The 18,955-nt window shown below is 45.2% G+C and overlaps 1 protein-coding gene across 1 annotated transcript in view; it reads right to left on the reverse strand.

The window, feature by feature from the left end:
• Positions 1–16,243: 16,243 nt before the first annotated feature.
• The window catches only part of LOC142462882 (uncharacterized), a 52,340-nt gene continuing 49,628 nt past the window's right edge, over positions 16,244–18,955 (reverse strand). The window contains 1 exon segment of the mRNA XM_075565096.1: positions 16,244–18,082. Within this exon segment, the coding sequence (XP_075421211.1) occupies positions 16,689–18,082 (1,394 nt within the window). The 3' untranslated portion in view covers positions 16,244–16,688.

Raw genomic sequence — 18,955 nt, forward strand, 5'->3', positions numbered from 1 at the left:
GATTCTGCGTGAACCTACTGCCTTTTATGAAAGGGAAGGCCATTTACGCTGTTGGGGTCTCCTGCTGGTTGGTGAAATTTGTTTTTTTTTTAATTCTGTATATATTTTAGGTATTTACTTGCGCCACAATCTTCAGTCTACAAGACTGCTAAAAAAAATAACTATTTTTTATCAAAGAATAATAAAATAATTTGGTTGCTTTTACTCCACAACACTTGTTGCTCCACTGTTCTCCCGAGTGCCAATTGGACGACTGATATCCCGATTTGGAGTTTTAGGGGAACTATTTCAAGAATCGTTTGTGTTTTTGTTAGGTCAGAAATAGTCATACACGAAGTATTTACAGCTGCAACATTCTTTATTGTTCTCTATGGAATATTCTGCACAAGCACTGCCATTGGATTTTATGGAAACGGGGTATGCTGCATTGTAACAGGATATGTTGGGGGGGTCAATGTCACATGCTATAATAACCTGTTAGTACCCATGCAGGTATGTCAATGGAAAGCAACACAAAGGGTGGATATGCCCCACAAAACTTTCGTTGTAAACAGCGTTAAGGAACAAATTGCACGTGAGAGGGAAGGTCACTGAAAAGGGCGCGTGAGAGGAACGTGTTCCCTCCCCTGACGACATGTGATACTGTCCATGCCGTCTAATCCAGGACACCATTGGGAACATCTTGAATTCATTGCTACAGGTTATTAGAGGCTCTGAGAGTCTTACAGTGTATATTACATGGTCATACATGATAACTAACAGGAATGTACATTCCTTACAAGTCCAATAAGGCCTTGCAGGTTTCCATTTGTGTTGACTTGTTTTTACCTCTGTGCTGTAAAGTGACGACCTCCATTAACCATGTATGGCTCGGGATTTACTGTGATCTGCCTTAGTTTTCTCCATTCTTCTGCCTGTGTTGGAGCCAAGAGTACATTTGAGGCATTTTTTTATAACTTTGGTTTTATTGTTTTTCTGATGCAACACAGGAATGGTTATGACATCCGGTACAGTTTTTACATTGAAGTTGTGCTAGCATTTGAGGCATATTTTTAAGCGGGACGGAATGACACAGTTTGAAACTTTTTGAAGCAGACTCGGGGATTAAAGAGTGATGCTCTATGGCCCCATCCTTTGATAATGTATTCCCAGCTCCCAGAATTCTCTCCCTTGTAAGGGTGCTTTAATTTTTTTTTTCAAAATGCTCTAATGTCTCCAAAAATCTTCAGTAAATAAAAGAAATCTGTAAAAAAAAAAAATCCATATAAACCTTTACATTATTTTTTTTTTGTTTCAAACATTTTTATTATTTTCTGACAGGGGTACATTCACATCACATGGTTGTTTATAGACAGTAAACTTAATTAACATATACATTTAAAAGTGAACAACCCGAAGCATCTCAAGGTTGATTGATCGAGAAGAGGCGATCTGCCCCTAGTATTTTGTAACCTCCTATGCATTTAGATTCTACTATGTAGATCCCGTCCGGGAGAATTAACAGTTTTAGGAGGATCTTAGATCAAACCCCTTATATTAGTACTGTAAAGGATAGGCAGAGAGAGAGAGGGGGAGAAGAGAGAAGAACAGAAGAAGGGGGGAGAGAGGGGATAGGAACGGGGAGAGCTAAGGGAAGGGGTGTAGTTGTCCTCCCCTCCACCTTGTCAAAAGACCCTGAGTAGACATGAACTCCCCCTTAGAGGGGTTAGTGGTCTAATGCAGAGTCCAACTGAAGCATCCATATCTCATTTTTAATCTCTTTAATTATAAGGCCACTGTGCCCAAACTTTCTCATATTGTACTATATTCTGTTTCAGGAGCGCCGATAGGTATTCCATAAGCTTGACCTCGCTTACCTTGCGAAGGACCATTTGCTTAGAAGGGGGTTTAATCTTTTTCCAATTAGCTGCTATTGAGCAGCGAGCCGCAGTCAGAATGAACGAGGCCAGTTTTTTAAGAGGGACAGAGATATCTTCGATGGGTTTCGCGAGTAGGCATATCAGCGGGTCCATCCGGACCTCAACTCCTACCGTCTCCTCAACCAATGAGCATATCATATTCCAGAAAGTCTGGATCTTTGGGCATGTCCACCATATATGCACCAGATCTCCTCTCTGGCCGCACCCCCTCCAACAGAGGTCAGACAGGCCAGGGAAGATCCGGCTCAGCCTACTCGGGATTAAGTACCATTGAAATAGAATCTTATATATATTTTCCTTAGTAGTAGTGCAAATAGAAGTTTTGGCTGCTGCTTCCCAAATATCCTCCCATTCATCTCTGTCTATATCAAGATTGAGGTCTTCAGCCCATTTCAACATATAATTGTGGTTGACGGGACTCCTGGACCGTGCTAGCCCTGCGTAAATCTCTGAGATCAGACCCTTCCGGTATACATTATTTTTAAAGGTTTACAAATAGATATATATAAATTGCCAAATATTACACTCTTTTTATAAGGTGATTAATGCTGAAAAGCGATTCATGTTTATTAACCATTCTATACAGTATAACTAACCCTGATGAAGACATCCACATAATAACACAAAGAGTGACTTCATAGGTTCCTACTCTAAAGGTCTGCGTCAAAATAGATTCCCATGTAAATGATGACTTTAATTTAATTAAAGACAATGGAACAAGAAGTTTCTTTATTTAATGACCTTTTACTTTTAATCAGAAGGGAATTAGTATATTTTCTAGTACAAAAAATAATAATAATAATAAAAAAAATATATATACCGGTATATATATACACACATATATACACACACAACAAAAGACAGGTGTGCCCAATGCTACTTCCAATCGACAAAACATATATATGGTAATAAGTATAAAGTATAAATACTTCAATAATAATAGTAATTACTTGGTTATTTAGTTAAACCCCTTGGCCAAAGCGTTGTAAGCCTGCATACCAAACGTCAACGTATAATCAAATTAATGCAGGTCCTTGGTTATTTAGTTAAACCAAGTAATTATTATTATTATTGAAGTATTTATACTTTATACTTATTACCATATATGTTTGTCAATTTGATGTAGCATTGGGCACCCCCTGTCTTCTGTTGTATACATTTGGCCACACCCAGTAGCACTGATTTTGACATAAATATATATTGATGATGTGGTGGGTGTAGGAGTTTGTGGTGGGTGTAGGTGTTATTCACATACAGTACTACTTTTGTCAATTTGAGTGCTTTAGGGAGGACTTGCTTTGTTCTTTTTGTGCGTCTTATATGCTACTTGTCCTTAGCACCACCAGAGGCTATTATTGCCTGATTTCTGGGATATTGACACAACTGGGATTTGTAAGGGTGATTAGATTGTGGCACGACTCTGTGTGTGTGTATGTGTGTGTGTGTGTGTGTCTGTCTGCAGAAAAGGGAGGGGGTAAGTAGGGGGGGGGGATGACTGCACGGCTAAAAAACCCCAGTGCACTCCTTTAGGTTAATGCTGATTGCACAAACAGCTGCTCTGCGGCGAAGCAGGGTGCCGCCATCTTGAATGTTTGCACATGCGCAGTAGAAGCTATGCGCATGCACAGTGGCATCGAAGTTGTGGTGGCCATCTTAGGTGGCTACGTATAGGAGATCACGGGACTACGAGTCCCATAGTGCTTAGGGGCGGTGTACCACGGGGGCACAGAGCCAATAGGGCTCCTAGTAGAGAAAGGAGGAAGGAGAGTGTATTCGCCGCGAAAGGAGTACGCGCTCAGTCAGGAGGAGCAACAGAGTAGTGCTTTCCTGGACTAGGCCTAGAGTTGCCCCTCAGGCCCCAATTAGGCCCTGAGCCCCCTCTCAGTTTGTGGTGCTACAGGGAAGGCCCCAGATAGGGACGCTTCCCCTTAGCTCACCACAGATAGCGTAAGTGCACCGGTGACCGGACGCCACGCGATGATCTGCGGCCTGCGGTCTGGGACCAGACCCAGGCCATTCAGAGACTTTAAGGGAAACACTCCAGCTGGAGCTCCCTCAAGAGGTGGCCTCCGGCAAGGAGAGAGGATCCGGTAGACCCCGCGTCGTGGGCTCACAGTGCGGTCCTGCGGATCCATCTCCAGATTGTCCTGGTCTGGCCTAAGACCAGGAGAGGTATCCACGTGCAACAACGGCCTTACACAGGGGATAGCACTACTCCACACACACTTTGGGTGGGCATTGCTCTGTGGACACCGGGTACTTTGAGGGAATCTCACTGGGGTGGGAACATTGTGTGGGTCATTGTATTGTGGGTATTGTGTTGGGGTTTAGAAGAAAGAAAAAAGACTAATAGAAGCTCACCCATACAAAACAACCAGTGCAGCAGCACCGCCTAGTGGCCAAACTAAATCAAATAAATGAATAATGGTTTTATTTGAAAAAACTTTTAAAAGACCATGCTTAAAAAATACATATAAAACAAATATATACAAATAAATACAGTATATATATAAAAAAAAAACTGTATCAACTACTCAACCTCTAAAAGAAACAGCCTAGTTCTTCCAAGAGTACAGGTACAGGAAAGGTGAGGGAGTGGTTGATAGCAGCAGTCACTATTGGTTAACAACAGCCCGCGTCGTCTGCGGCTGCTGTAGTTGTAGGTAAAGTTGTGGTGATAATTGTAGGTGCTGAGGATCCAGTATTAGATTTGTAGCATTATATATTAAGTTAGAATACAATTCTGCATTAGAACCGGTCGTATGATAGTTCTCGTTGTATTACTTCTGCTTTAAGGTCTGTGACGAAATCAGTAGTTCTGAATCACAAGCCCAGTCTTTTCATAGGGAATACTTATAGTGGAGTAAGAAATGTCTTTAAATCAGTAAGATAATCTTGCTCGATGTCTTCTAAATTTTCTGAAAATCCTCCAAGGGGGAAATTGTAACTTTTTACTCTTCGCCTGGTCGTATTAGGGATTGGGATGTATATTATTGTATTAGGCGGCATGGCGAATCAGCTTTTTGCACACGTTCTTCAAGTTTTTATTCCAACCAGTAGGAGTCGAATTCAGGCAATACCAGTGTAGGTAGCTTAGATCAGGAAACACTCCTGATGAAGCTGGATGGAAACCAGCGAAACGCGTTAAGTGAGCAGAGGAGGAGGAAACCGACATGACCGGAAATAGTGACGTAGGAGCTTTGCGGTGAGCCGAGTGCCATTCCCAGCGGCCGCTTACGGGAGAGACACGAAGCGAACCAATCAGCAAGGACCCACACCGGTACCCCACATCGGAAGGGAGAGAGGCTGTCCTCACCAAAAGATACAATTGTATGTCCTGAATGGCATAAACAAATGTGAGTGTTCATTCAGGGGGATTTGGCATTTTGTGCATTGTATATTAAAGTTTGAAACATACTGCGCTATTAGCCCCTTTCCTTCCCCTGCAATTATCACTACCACTACAGCAGCCACATAAGACACTGGCTGTTGTTAACCAACTGTGATTGCTGCTATCAACCACTCCCTCACCTTTCCTGTACCTATAGTGTTGGGGTACCATGTACAGTGTTATTGTTATTAGCGTGTTGGTAAACTGTCATACCATACGCGTGTATGTATTTCTCACTAATGTATTGGTTCCTGTGAGGGGTTATCCTGCAGCGCTAGGATCCCTCCCAGGTGGAGGCACTGTATCCAGGTAGACGAACTCACCCCAGGCTCCCAGCGGCGGAGGCTTAGGCCATCTGTGAGCCACAGGTAAAGACTGCACGGGTAGTTTCCCTACGGGTGAAGGGGGCTACATCTGTATTAATAGTCCATGTTGTTTGGCCTGTTTTTCATCTTGCTCTACCTGCTGCTCTTTCCCTGGCCTGTCTTTCATCCTGTGCTGTCTGCTGCTGGCCTTTTTTAGTGTGGCCCTTCAAATGCAGGGCCGCTCAGCATCCCACTTCAACCACCATATTGTTGCAGGGACAACGCAACGACACGTGGGTGGTCTGAGTATAGGTATTTTATTTCGCCCAAAAAGGTGACTCAAAACAGAGCTTATCTTCAGCATATAAAGGGTTAACAAAAACATAAGTCCTTGCTAAGGGCTTAGCCCTTTTCCCCGCAAGGGTTTGTCAAGTCCATGATAAAGAAGAGCAATATAAACAGACCTTATTGTAGGCTTTCTCCCTTCAGAGCTTCAGTATGTCTTTCTCTGGTTCAGTCAGGAAGAGCCTCTAACAAGTCACGGGTCTGTGCAGGGCCGCAGACAGATTTCTCGGGGCCCAGGACTAGAGTTGCGTCTGCCCTCCCCGCCCCCCCTGCGGAACCTCCTCCCCCTCCCCCGGCGGTCCCCCCAAACCCTCCATTTCACAACTCACGAGCCCCCTCAATTTCCCACCCTCTACCAATGTATTTCTCTCCCCTCCGTCTCACTCACTCTCTCCCCCCCCTCCCGCCTCGTATGTATTTCTCTCCCCTGCATCTCACTCTTACTCCCTCTTTTCCTCTCTCACTCCCTCCCTCTCTCCTCTCACTCGCCCCCACCTTCCATCAATTACCCCACTCTCACTCAATCCCCCCCACAAAATACATACCAAAAAACCCCACCCCGCAATACATAATAAAAATACCCTGCCCCCGCCAACACATTTTAAAAAGGCCCCCGCCAATACATTTTAAAAAGACCCCCACTGCCCCAAAAACGTTTTAAAAAGACCCCCACCCCCCTAATACATTTTAAAGACACCCACCGCCCCAATACATTTTAAAAAGACCCCCACCGCCCGAATACATTTTTAAAAAGACTCCCACCACCCCAATACATTTTAAAATACCCCCACCACCTGTCACGCATGCGCACCACAAACCGGACTGGACCGCGAAGCCGAGGTGGGGATATATGAAAACCAGCGCCTTACAGCCGCGAGGGCGGGTCCGGTAAGTAGAGGTAGCCGGGTCAGGGTAGTAGTGTAGGATCGTAGAGGTACTTGTCGTAATCAGGATTGGAGAGGTCAAGAGTAGTCAGAGTCCCAAGCCGAGGTCGAGGATTGGAGAGAGCAGAAGTCCGATAGGCGAGCCGAGGTCAAGGGTGCCAGAGGTCAGGAGTCCAGGTACAAGGCTGGGGTCTGGGTACAGGAAGACAAGAACACACTGCGAGGTAGCTTGTAGCAAGCACGACAGAAGACTGACTATGCTCAGCAATCAGCCTAGGGCTGATTGAAACTAAATACCAGTGAGAGCCAATGGGAGATCCTCCTAATGGTGAGATCAGAGGTAAGTGGAGCGCTGGTAGGCTGAGGCTGGGTGCAGAGCAGTGCAGAGGCATCAAGGTTAATTAATGGGAGTAGGAGTGGGCGTGCGTGCGCCCGTGTTGCGCGTCATGGGCGGGATTGTGGGGTGGTGCGAGGGTTGCTTCGCGACGCCGACACGCGTGGTGGTCTGCCCCGGCGGCGTGTGCGTCCTGAAGGTAGTGCATGCGCCGTTGCTGGTCGGGGAGGGATGGCGATCCTAGAGCAGATTTTGCGCGCCTCTGTGAGGCGCGGGTGCATGCAGAGCTCAACTGGAGAGAGGCGCTGTGGGAGGTAAGGGACGAGGCGCCCTTACACCACTCCAGTACATTTTAAAAAGACCCCCACCGCCCAAATACATTTTTAAAAGACACCCACAGCCCCAATAAATATAGAAAATCCCCCCCCACAATACATATTTTAAAATACAGACTTACCGAAGACACGTGGGGGTCTTCCAGTAGAGGTGGGGGGGAGAGGATTCCAGTAGAGGATGGCAGAGGATTCCCGTAAAGGGGGGGCAGAGGATTCTGGTAGGGGGGGGGGCAGAGGATTCCCGTAAAGGGGGGGCAGAGGATTCTGGTAGGGGGATAGGAGAATTATAGGGACACCGGTAACTTTGTCCCCAGGCCTCCTGCAATCAAAATGACTTGCTTTTCACCCCATAACACCACCTAAGACTTCGACTCACAAAGTTTGGAGTCTCTAGGGTACAGGGAACAGAAAAGGAAAATTTTGTGTCTCTTTATGTCTACCAACACCGGCTTCCACGCCCTGTCGGCGGCACTGTGTCTGTGTTTTTCAAGCCCCTTAACGAGGCAGCTCGGACCTGGTTAATTAACCCAGCCTTTTCAAAGCTGTGATTAACCAGCTCACTGCTGGACTGCAGTTCTATACATGGGTCTCCCAGGCATACTGAATTCACCCTGTCACAATTTTATTACAGGCCAAGTCTTAAAAGTTTTCTACACCGATGTGCTCTAAATGTGAACTTCTTACTCTAGGGCTCGTCTCCTTTCATACCATGCAGTTCTTTGTTTCTAGCTATATAATAAACAAGTAGGGCAGCATAATGGAATTGAGGAATTTAAGTGACATAGACATTAGGAGTGCGGATAAAGGAGGCTGGGCGGTTGTGCTTGTGATGGTAGCGGTACATTTGGCTGCTCTTAAATAAAAGTTAAGCCCATTAAAACCCCACTTGTCAATAATATGATGCATTTATTTATTGTACTTTGACAGGGCTGCTTCTACATTTTTGTGTAAAGTAAAATCCATATTTGTTTTCTTGCAATCAGTGCACCACTTGTCTCTATCTTTTCTGTTTCTATTTTGCTGGGCCCAGCTATCTTGCCTCTATTTTTCCCAAACCCTTTCTAACTTTTCATTTGGTGTCCTGGAGGGTGCGAAATAAATGCAGGAATGGTTTATTTTTTTTTGGCACAGTGTAGAGGGAGAAAGGGGGTGGCCCGGTATTAAAGGGATTGCACCCCATTTGGCCATCCCCTGACCTCACCAGGGAGACAAGGGGTTAACTGGGCTGCGGTCCAGCAATGTGATTTAACCCTTGTTATAACATGTAAATGTATGTTCCCCTGTCCCCATGCTTTATTGTGATATCTTGTTATATCAGTGTCTGCATCACACATACACTGGGATCCATCCGGGAGGGCAAGGGTTAATAGTTATTCAGTGATTATAGCTCTTTGTGTAATTTCCCGCCTTTTCAGGCACCATTTTGCAGAGTCCCATAGGCCGCCATTAGAGCTCCATGCATTTCAATGGCGGATCTTGCTGTTTTGGACCTGTTTCCCTCGAAGACCAGCAGATGGCGTCCGAGAGGAGGAGCGGCGTTTTCCCATTGTAAGTCAATGGGCTCATTGACTTCAATGGAGATTCCTCGACGGCGCTTTCCAGGAACGAGTTGGCTGGCGTCCAAACCGCAAAACCGCAAAGCGGATACTTTTTCTAAAAGAGAGCTTTGATCACTGTTAGTCAAGTTCAACGTTAAGTGGCGTGGGAATCTACAGTTCTAGGGCACCCAAAAATAAAATTCTTTTTGCCCCTAGTCCCTAGACCTCCCCCCACTCGACCACCACCGGGTCCCCGTATCCTGGACCCCCAAGAAGGGTCGTGCCGAGAGAGCGGGTCACGCCATAGGTTCCAATGGCGGCGGCAGAAACAGCTCAAGAATTCGACTAAGTGTAAAAAGCTGAAAACCATGAATCCATATCTCCGGTTCCGGAGGGTCCTGAGGGCCAGGGTTTGGGGTACCTGTAGTCACTGCTCCGGCATGACTGCAGAACCATCCTTGACCCTCTCGGACCAACCCGACGGAGTATGGACCCCCTTGAAGGTTCGGGACTTTTCCCATAGACTCCAATGGCGGCCAATTTCCATTGACCGCCTATGGCGGAGAAACCCCATTGACTTCAACGCCGGCGATGCCCCGTTGAAAGTCTATGGCGGCGGATTCCCATAGCCGCCAATGGCGGCGGTTTGCCATTGAAAGTCTATGGCGGCGGAGCCCGTTGTTTTCAATGGGGATTTAGTGAAAAAACATGATTTAATTTACAGCGGAGTTTATTGTATTAAAATTGGAAACGGTTTAAGGTGTATTTGTGTAACTCTGGTTCCGAAGGTCCCAGCGGGCTGAAACTCGGACCATATGGTGTCCCAGTTCCGGCATTGAGATCTGGGTAGTTTGGACCCGCTGGACCCAATGGAACCGGATATTTTAATATGTTTGTGTTTTACTTATAACACTGTATCCCAAGGCAGGGATAAAACCCAGAGGAAATTTCTTTGCATACAAGGAAGCATATGGTCAGAGACGCGACCCAATGTCTAGGACTTAAGTATTGTTCAAAGGGGTTTGTCACCCTCACTGTTTACCTGAGGGCGGAGACGACTCAAACCACAGCAGTCTGTAAGTGTCACATTTAACACCTTACAACAAAGAGTATCCTGCCAGAAATCCCATTTGGTAGACTGGCTGGCATTCCTGATATAAATGTGGGGCTACAGAAATGAAACCCCAGGGTCCTAGTGCGCATGTCCTAACTAGCAGGGGGCATGGATTAAAATGTATTCCCACGTTAAGGATTGGATACAGGTAATTGTGGCCCAATCACCTGTACTTAATGTTAAGGATAGGGTCACAAAAGATATATAAATTGTGGTCAACCCTATATCCTTTGTCTTCTATACCATCTGAATTGTTACCTGATTGCTGGAGAATTGCTACATGATACTTCTCATTCCCCACCCCCAAAGTAAGTATACTTCTTGCCTATTGTGTGTTAACCTATTTAAGGAATAAATATACTTTATTATATCTAAGCCTCGTTCAGTTCAACCCAGTTATTTGGTGTATTATTAATAGCCTGTCACAAAGCTCCCGTCACACACAGTACAGAAGGTATTTTACAAGTGCTAGATGCAGTTTTAGCAGGAATGAAGGGAGGTTAATTCTTAATTGCCAGGAAAAAATAGACAAATCCTTAACTGGAATATATTAGGATTTGTTAAAGTGGTTTTGTGTTTTCTGTTGCTTGGGCAGTATCTGTAAAAAGTAAAGGGTGTTTCCTTCCTGCAATCCCATACAAGGTGGATTATACCATTGTAGGAGTTTAAAGTAAGGCAGGTGATACTGCAATGGAGTCAATTCTTATTTTGCAAGTGTAAAAATGTGCAGTTGATATCTTATACTATATTAGTGAAAGCACTGTATGCCTGCCTGCCTGTCCGCCTGCCTGTCCGGTGTACCTAGGGGAAATCTCATTGGTCCCTTGGCCCGCCCCCGCACACCTCTCATTGGCCTGAGGCGGAGTGACGGGCCAAAGGACACACAAGGACACACACACACACACAGGGACACACACACACACACACGGACACGGACGGGGACACACACACACAATCCCCTCCCGGTGCCCCTCACTCTCCCCCGTCAGCTGGACCGCACCTCAACTTCCACACCCCCCCACCCTCCCTGTGCCCGAACTTACCCGGAGTCCCGTGTACACACACACATTCCCACCCCCCCCAAGCTCACACACACCTCACCCCCCCAAGCTCATCCCCCCCCAAGCTCACCCCCCCCACCCCCCCAAGCTCACACCCCGGCGCCGCTACAGTCAGCGGGGGAGCGGAGCGAGCGCCCGGGACACACGCGGGGGAGCGGCCACAACACGCGGCCTCCCGCCTCACATCCACGTGGGAGCGGCCGGATGAGTGAGGCAGCGGCCGGATCAGTGAGGCAGCGGCAGGATGAGTGAGGCAGCGGCAGGACGGGTGAGCTCCCCCCCCCTCCACATGCTACGTGCTGCTCTTGCCCCTCCGCTCCCGGCTCCCCCCTGTCACCGCGGGACGTGAGGGGGGATGCCCCTCCGGTCACGGCTCCCCCGTCACCGCGTGACAGGCCGCGGGACGTGAGATGGGAGGGGGGATTCCCCTCCGGTCCCGGCTCCACCCTGTCACTGCGTGACAGGCCGCGGGACGTGAGATGGGAGGGGGGATGCCCCTCTGGTCCCGGCTCCCCCGTCACCGCGTGACAGGCCGCGGGACGTGAGATGGGAGGGGGGATGCCCCTCCGCTCCCGGCTCCCCCCTGTTACCGCGTGACAGGCCGCGGGACGTGAGATGGGAGGGGGGATGCCCCTCCGGTCCCGGCTCCCCCCTAGGCCGCGGGACGTGAGATGGGAGGGGGGATGCCCCTCCGGTCCCGGCTCCCCCCTGTCACCGCGTGACAGGCCGCGGGACATGAGATGGGAGGGGGGATGCCCCTCCGGTCACGGCTCCACCCTGTCGCCGCGGGACGTGAGATGGGAGGGGGGATGCCCCTCCGCTCCCGGCTCCCCCCTGTCACCGCGTGACAGGCCGCGGGACGTGAGATGGGAGGGGGGATGCCCCTCCGGTCCCCGCTTCACCTTCTCCCCACCGTTGTCCCTGCTGCCTGCGCAGGAGGAGGGGGGGGGGGAGCGGGTGTTGGTGCTGGTGTGTGTAATTGTGTGAGACTGTGTGTGAGTGTCTGTGACTGTGTGTAAGTGTCTGTGACTGTGTGAAACTGTGTGTAAGTGTCTGTGACTGTGTGTAACTGTGTGTGACAGTGTGTGTAAGTGTTTCACAGTGTGAGAGTGTGTGAGTGTGTGTAAGTCTGTGTAAGTGTCTATGACTGTGTGAAACTGTTTGAAACTGTGAAAGTGTGTGTGACTGTGTGTGACTGTGTGTGAGTGTGTGTAACTGTCTGTGATTGTCTGTAAGTGTGTGTGTGTGTGTGTGTGTGTGTGTGTGTGTGTGTGTGTGTGTGTGTGTGGTGCACTGTGCAGTGTGAGCAATGAGCAGTGTGTCAGTGTGTGCAGTGTGAGCAATGACCACAGTGTGTGTCAGTGTGAGCAGTGTGTGTGCAGTGTGTGCAGTGTGTGCAGTGTGAGCAATGAGCAGTGTGTGTGCACTGTGTGCAGTGTGACCAATGAGCAGTGTGTGTGCAGTATGCAGTGTGTGTCAGTCTGAGCAGTGTGTGTGCAGTGTGCAGTGTGACCATTGAGCAGTGTGTGTGCAGTATGCAGTGTGTGTCAGTGTGTGCAGTGTGAGCAGTGTGTGTGCAGTGTGCAGTGTGTCAGTGTGAGCAATGAGCTGTGTATGTGTGTGTGTGCAGTGTGAGCAGTGAGCAGTGTGTGTGCAGTGTGCAGTGTGTGTCAGTGTGACCAGTGTGTGTGCAGTGTGCAGTGTGTCACTGTGAGCTGTGTGTGCGCAGTGTGCGTCAGTGCGACCAATGAGCAGTGTGTGTGCAGTGTGCAGTGTGTGTGTGCAGTGTGCAGTGTGAACAATGAGCAGTGTGTGTCAGTGTGAGCACGGTTCACATCCCGGGCAACGCCGGGTCTCTCAGCTAGTTTATTATATATACTTATGTTTTGCTGTATATAACTGTATATTTAATGCCAAGTTCATTTTATGTTTTGAAATGTTTCCCAGTGTAATTGGCTAGACTTGGTTTAGTCCTGGAATAAACAGGTGTCTGCTACTATTTAGGGAGGGATCAATTGACAGATCAGGGAGAGGGTGAACGTTGCACTTCACTGCAAAGCTCCAATCTCTCCAGGATCTGCTGCTTCTGCCTCCTTAAATAGCGGGTACATGGAAATCCATCTGGTGAGCTCAAAGAAACCCTGCAATGGCACTTTAAAGCAGATTTTTTCGTTTTGCTGTTTTTTTTCTCCCTATGTGTGATCTGAATCTCAAGTACCAACTGTGAAAGGAATAAGTGCAAAAATAAAAAGAAGACAAACACAGACCTCTTTGAATAAGTTAAAAGATATATATTAGGCCATAAGCCCCTATTCCTACTTACAGGTAGGGAAATTGAAGTGCAGCATGAGAGGCGTGCAGGAATAAACCTGTCCTGGTTAAGCAACGAATGCTTGTCACTGTTTTGACTTGCTGACCTTTTTTTTCCGTATGGACACAACCTCTCACATGTACCAATCCTTTATCTGTAAACTGTAACCACATCGGGCTGATGTTATATTCTGTGGCCAAGTTCCAGCACTTCGGGAGCCAGGGGTTAACCGTATGTGGAATGTGTCAACGGTGCGGTCCTTTGAGTCGAAGATGGGTATACAAGTCCTCATATCCAGCCCCAACATCCAGCTCCCACATAAAGGAGATCCTGGGTAAGATAAGGTGAGTGGCTTGTGACCAGCATGATCAGTCAGCGCTGAGCCGGTCCATGGACAGTACAGCGTTCCTGCTTCTTGTGTGCTCAGCTACCAGGCTCTCACAGAGGTTCCGACAGCCCCGGATCAGGAACCACCTTATACACCATTCCCCCCTTACTTGAAGATACTTAGCCCTTTATATGTGTTAATTGGATTAGCTTTGCCCTGACTGACCTCTATTTAGTATAGTTACCTACCCGAGTAACACTTTCTGCTTAATACGTTTTAAAAGTTTTTTGTAATGTGAAGTTTTTTTTGATTTTTTTACATTTTATACCAGGATTCCTTTGGGATTAAATAAGAAGTGGGATATTTTCCATTGAAGCTCCCTACTGCACTTTTAAATTAATGATGGTTTGTTTATGTGTCTAACAACATGTTCCGGTTTATTAGTACATTGATAATATGGAGAATATAACATCTCCTTCGTTTTCTGTTTTTCATTAAACATTGATGATTCCTTACAGGAACTTCTTGATTTGTTCAGTTGTTTTATGGTGTGTTTCACTTTGAGGGGAGCTTTTTTTTTAACTGTGAGAGGGGTGCTCCACTATAAAATATTTGTTCGTTTCCCGTACCATTTTATTCCTCTGAGGTAGCACGCATAAGGGTGGGAAATGTGTTAGGTTGATGGTATGCCGTTTTTCCTGATTCTTGTGCAATAAATGGATATTTTTTAAAGACTTTCTATGACATGATGCAACGCTGACTAGAAATCTTTACTTCTTATAAAGAGGGTAAGCTACTGGAATTACTCTGGGATGCACTGTCATTTCAACATTTTGTTTATGCCATTTTAGTATTGAAAATGTGAGGAAGAAATTAAGATTGGGAATGGTAATGGTTGCTGTACCACCTAGGAGCACGGAGTAGCAATATATATTCTTTAATATTTTCCCACTTGCTCAGAGCCTGAGAACGGTTTCAATTCTCTTCAGTAATGTGGAGGGCAAAGTCTGCAAAGATTTTAATTATATTGTTCTTAAATATAATCTCGGGGTGGGATATAGACTCCAGCAATATTGCTTCTTTAACGTGCAGGCACACTATCACGTACCTAGGGTTTTCTGAAAATTTAAGCTTGGTCTGTGAGCTCGGTCTAGCAGGAACTTATCCTCTGAGGTATCGGGCCACAGAAACTTGAAGAATTTCATAAGATCTATGTTTGTTAATTCCAGTATTCCTCTGGTGCACAAGTTGTTACAGTGGATCTTATTCTTGAGACCCTCTCTCTCTAGGATATCTTCAATCTTGAAGCGCATGGTAGAAAAATGCCCAGTCCTGGGCTTCTTGGTGAGCGATAACCTCATTGAGTTTATTTTATGTCGATTTAGTCTCCCTGCACAGTAATCTATTTGGTCACATCTCTCAGGAATGTTTGTATTTCAGCTTGAAACATGCTCTTAAATGTTTGAGAAAAGATCTTTTATATATTTTTTAGTACTGGGTTGACTTGATTCTCTAGGGTCTGATTCATTGTCTGCATCTGAGCAAGCATATAGGTCTGCACCATGTTCCTCACCTCTTAAAGAAGTCCACTGCCTCTTGAGAATATGAGTGCTTCTTGGACTTTATTTAAGGAGATATTGGGTGGCTAGTCCTTAAATGAGGTAATTTCACCATCATAAAGGTATCAGCTGCAAACCAACTAGGTTTCACAGCCGCTGTTGGAGCTCTACTCAAAAGCAGTCATCTTTCTCATCACCAAACCGGAACTAATCACAAAAGATCAGAACTGAACCCAGAGATCAAGGAACCAGACAGGACAAAGTAGTGCAATAAATACTTTTTATTCCAGCCGCAGCTAGCAACACAACATTTCACACCACACACAAATCAGAACTATACTCACTATGACAGGGAATATCCTCCCCCTCCAGTCCTAGCAGCAGTAATTTTCTCTGAACATGCTGGCTGCACAAAGGATCTCAGCCCTGCCTGTCTTGAGACTCTCGCTCTGCTTTATTGTTAACCAAAACATATTTTTTTATACTTTATTTTATTCCTGTTGTGAAAATGTAATAACCACAGAACAGGATATGCAAGGGGCTACTTACATTAAAGAAATAGAAATGATCGATGCCGCTGCCTCTCAAAAACCAGGGACTCACCAGGTAAAAATAAAACTGGTTTATTCTAATCACATTAAAAATGAACACTCAGGACAAACAAAAATAGAGCAACCTCCTCCCACATGTTTCGGGCATTCTTGAGAAAGGGCAGTGCATGCTCGAAACATGTGGGAGGAGGTTGCTCTATTTTTGTTTGTCCTGAGTGTTCATTTTTAATGTGATTAGAATAAACTTCAGTTTTATTTTTACCTGGTGATTCCCTGGTTTTTGAGAGGCAGCAGCATCGATCATTTCTATTTCTCTGATGTTCCGGATCGGGCCAGCGCTGGGGAGTGACGTCATCTGTGTGCGCACACACTGACATCAGGAGAGAGTGAGAGCTACGGACTTACAGAGGATGGCTGTATCGTGAGTAAAGTGCTACTCCAGGGTGATCTTGTCGTTCTGCATCATGTTACATGGATACAATTGTCTACAATAGCAGTTATACTCTCTACAACCTCTCCCCCTGAGGCTCCTTATCTCCCATTGGTATCACTGGCAGACGCTATTAGGTGTTTACCTTTGAGCTCTTCAGTCGGGTTTTCTCGCTACTTACATTAAAACCTGGTAGTTCTAGTTTTTAGTGGCCAGAAGAGCCCTGGAAAAAACTGGTCCCTGGGACCCTTCCCGTCACAATAATACAGTAGCCTTTTTAATTTTATGTTTGTCTGTGTTGTCTCTGATGTTTAATAAGATCTGAATTCTGGATAAAACATTTCCCACATTAAGGGCAAACAAATGGCTTCTTTCCTGAGTGAATTCTATGATGTTGTACAAGGTGTGCATTCCGAGAAAAACCTCTTCCACATTCAGAGCAAACAAATGGCTTCTCTCCTGTGTGAATTCTCCTATGTTTAACAAGATATGAGCGCTGGGAAAAACATTTTCCACATTCAGCACAAACAAATGGCTTCTCTCCTGTGTGAATTATCTGATGTGCAACAAGAGATGAGCGCTTGGAAAAACATTTTCCACATTCAGCACAAACAAATGGCTTCTCTCCTGTGTGAATTATCTTATGTGCAAAAAGAGATGAGCGCTGGGAATAACATTTTCCACATTCAGCACAAACAAATGGCTTTTCTCCTGTGTGAATTCTCTTATGTACAACAAAAGTTGAGTTGTTGGAGAAAGATTTTCCACATTCAAAGCAAACAAATGGCTTTTCTCCTGTGTGAATTATCTTATGTTCAACTAGAAGTGTGTTCCGAGAAAAACCTTTTCCACATTCAGCACAAACAAATGGCTTTTCTCCTGTGTGAATTCTCTTATGTACAACAAGATTTGAGTTGTTGGGGAAAGATTTTCCACATTCAGAGCACACAAATGGCTTCTCTCCTGTGTGAATTCTCTGATGTTGAACTAGAAGTGTGTTCCGAGTAAAACATTTTCCACATTCAGAGCAAACAAATGGCCTTTCTCCTGTGTGAATTCTCTTATGTCTAACAAGAGTTGAATTGTTGGTAAAAGATTTTCCACATTCTGAGCAAACAAATGGCTTCTCTCCTGTGTGCATTCTCTGATGTTCAACTAGAAGTGTGTTCCGAGAAAAACATTTTCCACATTTACAGCAAACAAATGGTTTTGCTCCTGTGTGAATTTTCTGATGGTTAACAAGATCTGAGTTACTAGTAAAGTATTTCTGACATTCAGAGCAGCTATACAGCTTTTCTGTGGTGTGTGTTTTTTGGTGAATTGTATAAGCAGATTGATTTTTAATGTTTTTACCACATTCATTGCACTTACACTTGTGAATTGAATGTACATTAATGGTTCCTTTGCCTTCTTCCTTAATATGAGTATATGCATATTCTGCCCCTGTTTGTTCTATGAGTGTAGAAATGTGGGAACCTGTGAGATTTTTTCCTTCCTCTGAGTTCGATTCCTTAGCCACATATCTCACAGATTTTCTCTGTCTTTTCCTTGGTTTATTTTGCATCAATCGATTTCTTCCCTGATCATTTTTAAGAACACTGTTATCTTCATTTACACTATCTGGTGAGCAAAGAGAAGTGGAACATCCTGCTCGTGTATTTCTGCTCATGGACTTACCTGTTAGAAAGAAAGGCAGTGTGAGAAAAGAGGTTCATTAATAGCATAAACCATAATAAAGCAATGCAAGGAATAAAGTATGTGAAGTCCAGGAACCAAGATGTTAACCTTCTGTTTTTGGGAACTATTTTTCTGTTTCTTGTTAGATTATTATGGTATATCATGTGTCCATGACTTGGGTGGCAATCAAACCATGCTAAAATTAAAATGGCATGCAACAGTTTACAGATAAACCACAAGGTATTATTCTATCTGCTGAAATAAACTATAAAAGACAAATTCTGTAGAGATTCACTGACCAGCAGAACCAAAAGGTAACAGAGGCAGCAATGTATTCAATACCATTACTGATTAACATTATGTAAAATAATTCAGGGTCTGGTATAGTATAGTATATCCCATAATAATGGCAGGTATAAATCTGAAAATGCCAAAAGTACAAGATTGTATTGATATAAAATGTGAGAAGATATCATCTGTGTTGCAAATATCAGATAATTAGTTTCCCTCTCAAGGTTAAAAGTAGGACTGTCACTGGTGATACATATGCATCCGCCGGACTTCTCTGAACGCCAGAATGTGGGTATCATTAATATGAAGGTTACAGGGAGAGAGTTATGAGGTATTTTATACTTACAAATTAAAATGAAATAATTCCCCTTTATCAGAGAAGCCAGACTTAAAAGTGTCAAAAGGGATGAGGAAGACACACCCACAATGGCTGTTACTTGTCAAAGATGAAATGTCTAGGCTTAAAACGTTTTTTTTTTAAATCCCTACGGCAGATTTACACAGAGGTGTGTTATACCCGACACACTGCATTTAAAAAATATTTTCTACTTCATGGCATCTTGAAGGAATTAATAGTATTCA

This window comes from Ascaphus truei, chromosome 11 (genome assembly GCF_040206685.1).
Source record: "Ascaphus truei isolate aAscTru1 chromosome 11, aAscTru1.hap1, whole genome shotgun sequence".
In the NCBI taxonomy this organism is placed as follows: Eukaryota; Metazoa; Chordata; class Amphibia; order Anura; family Ascaphidae; genus Ascaphus; species Ascaphus truei.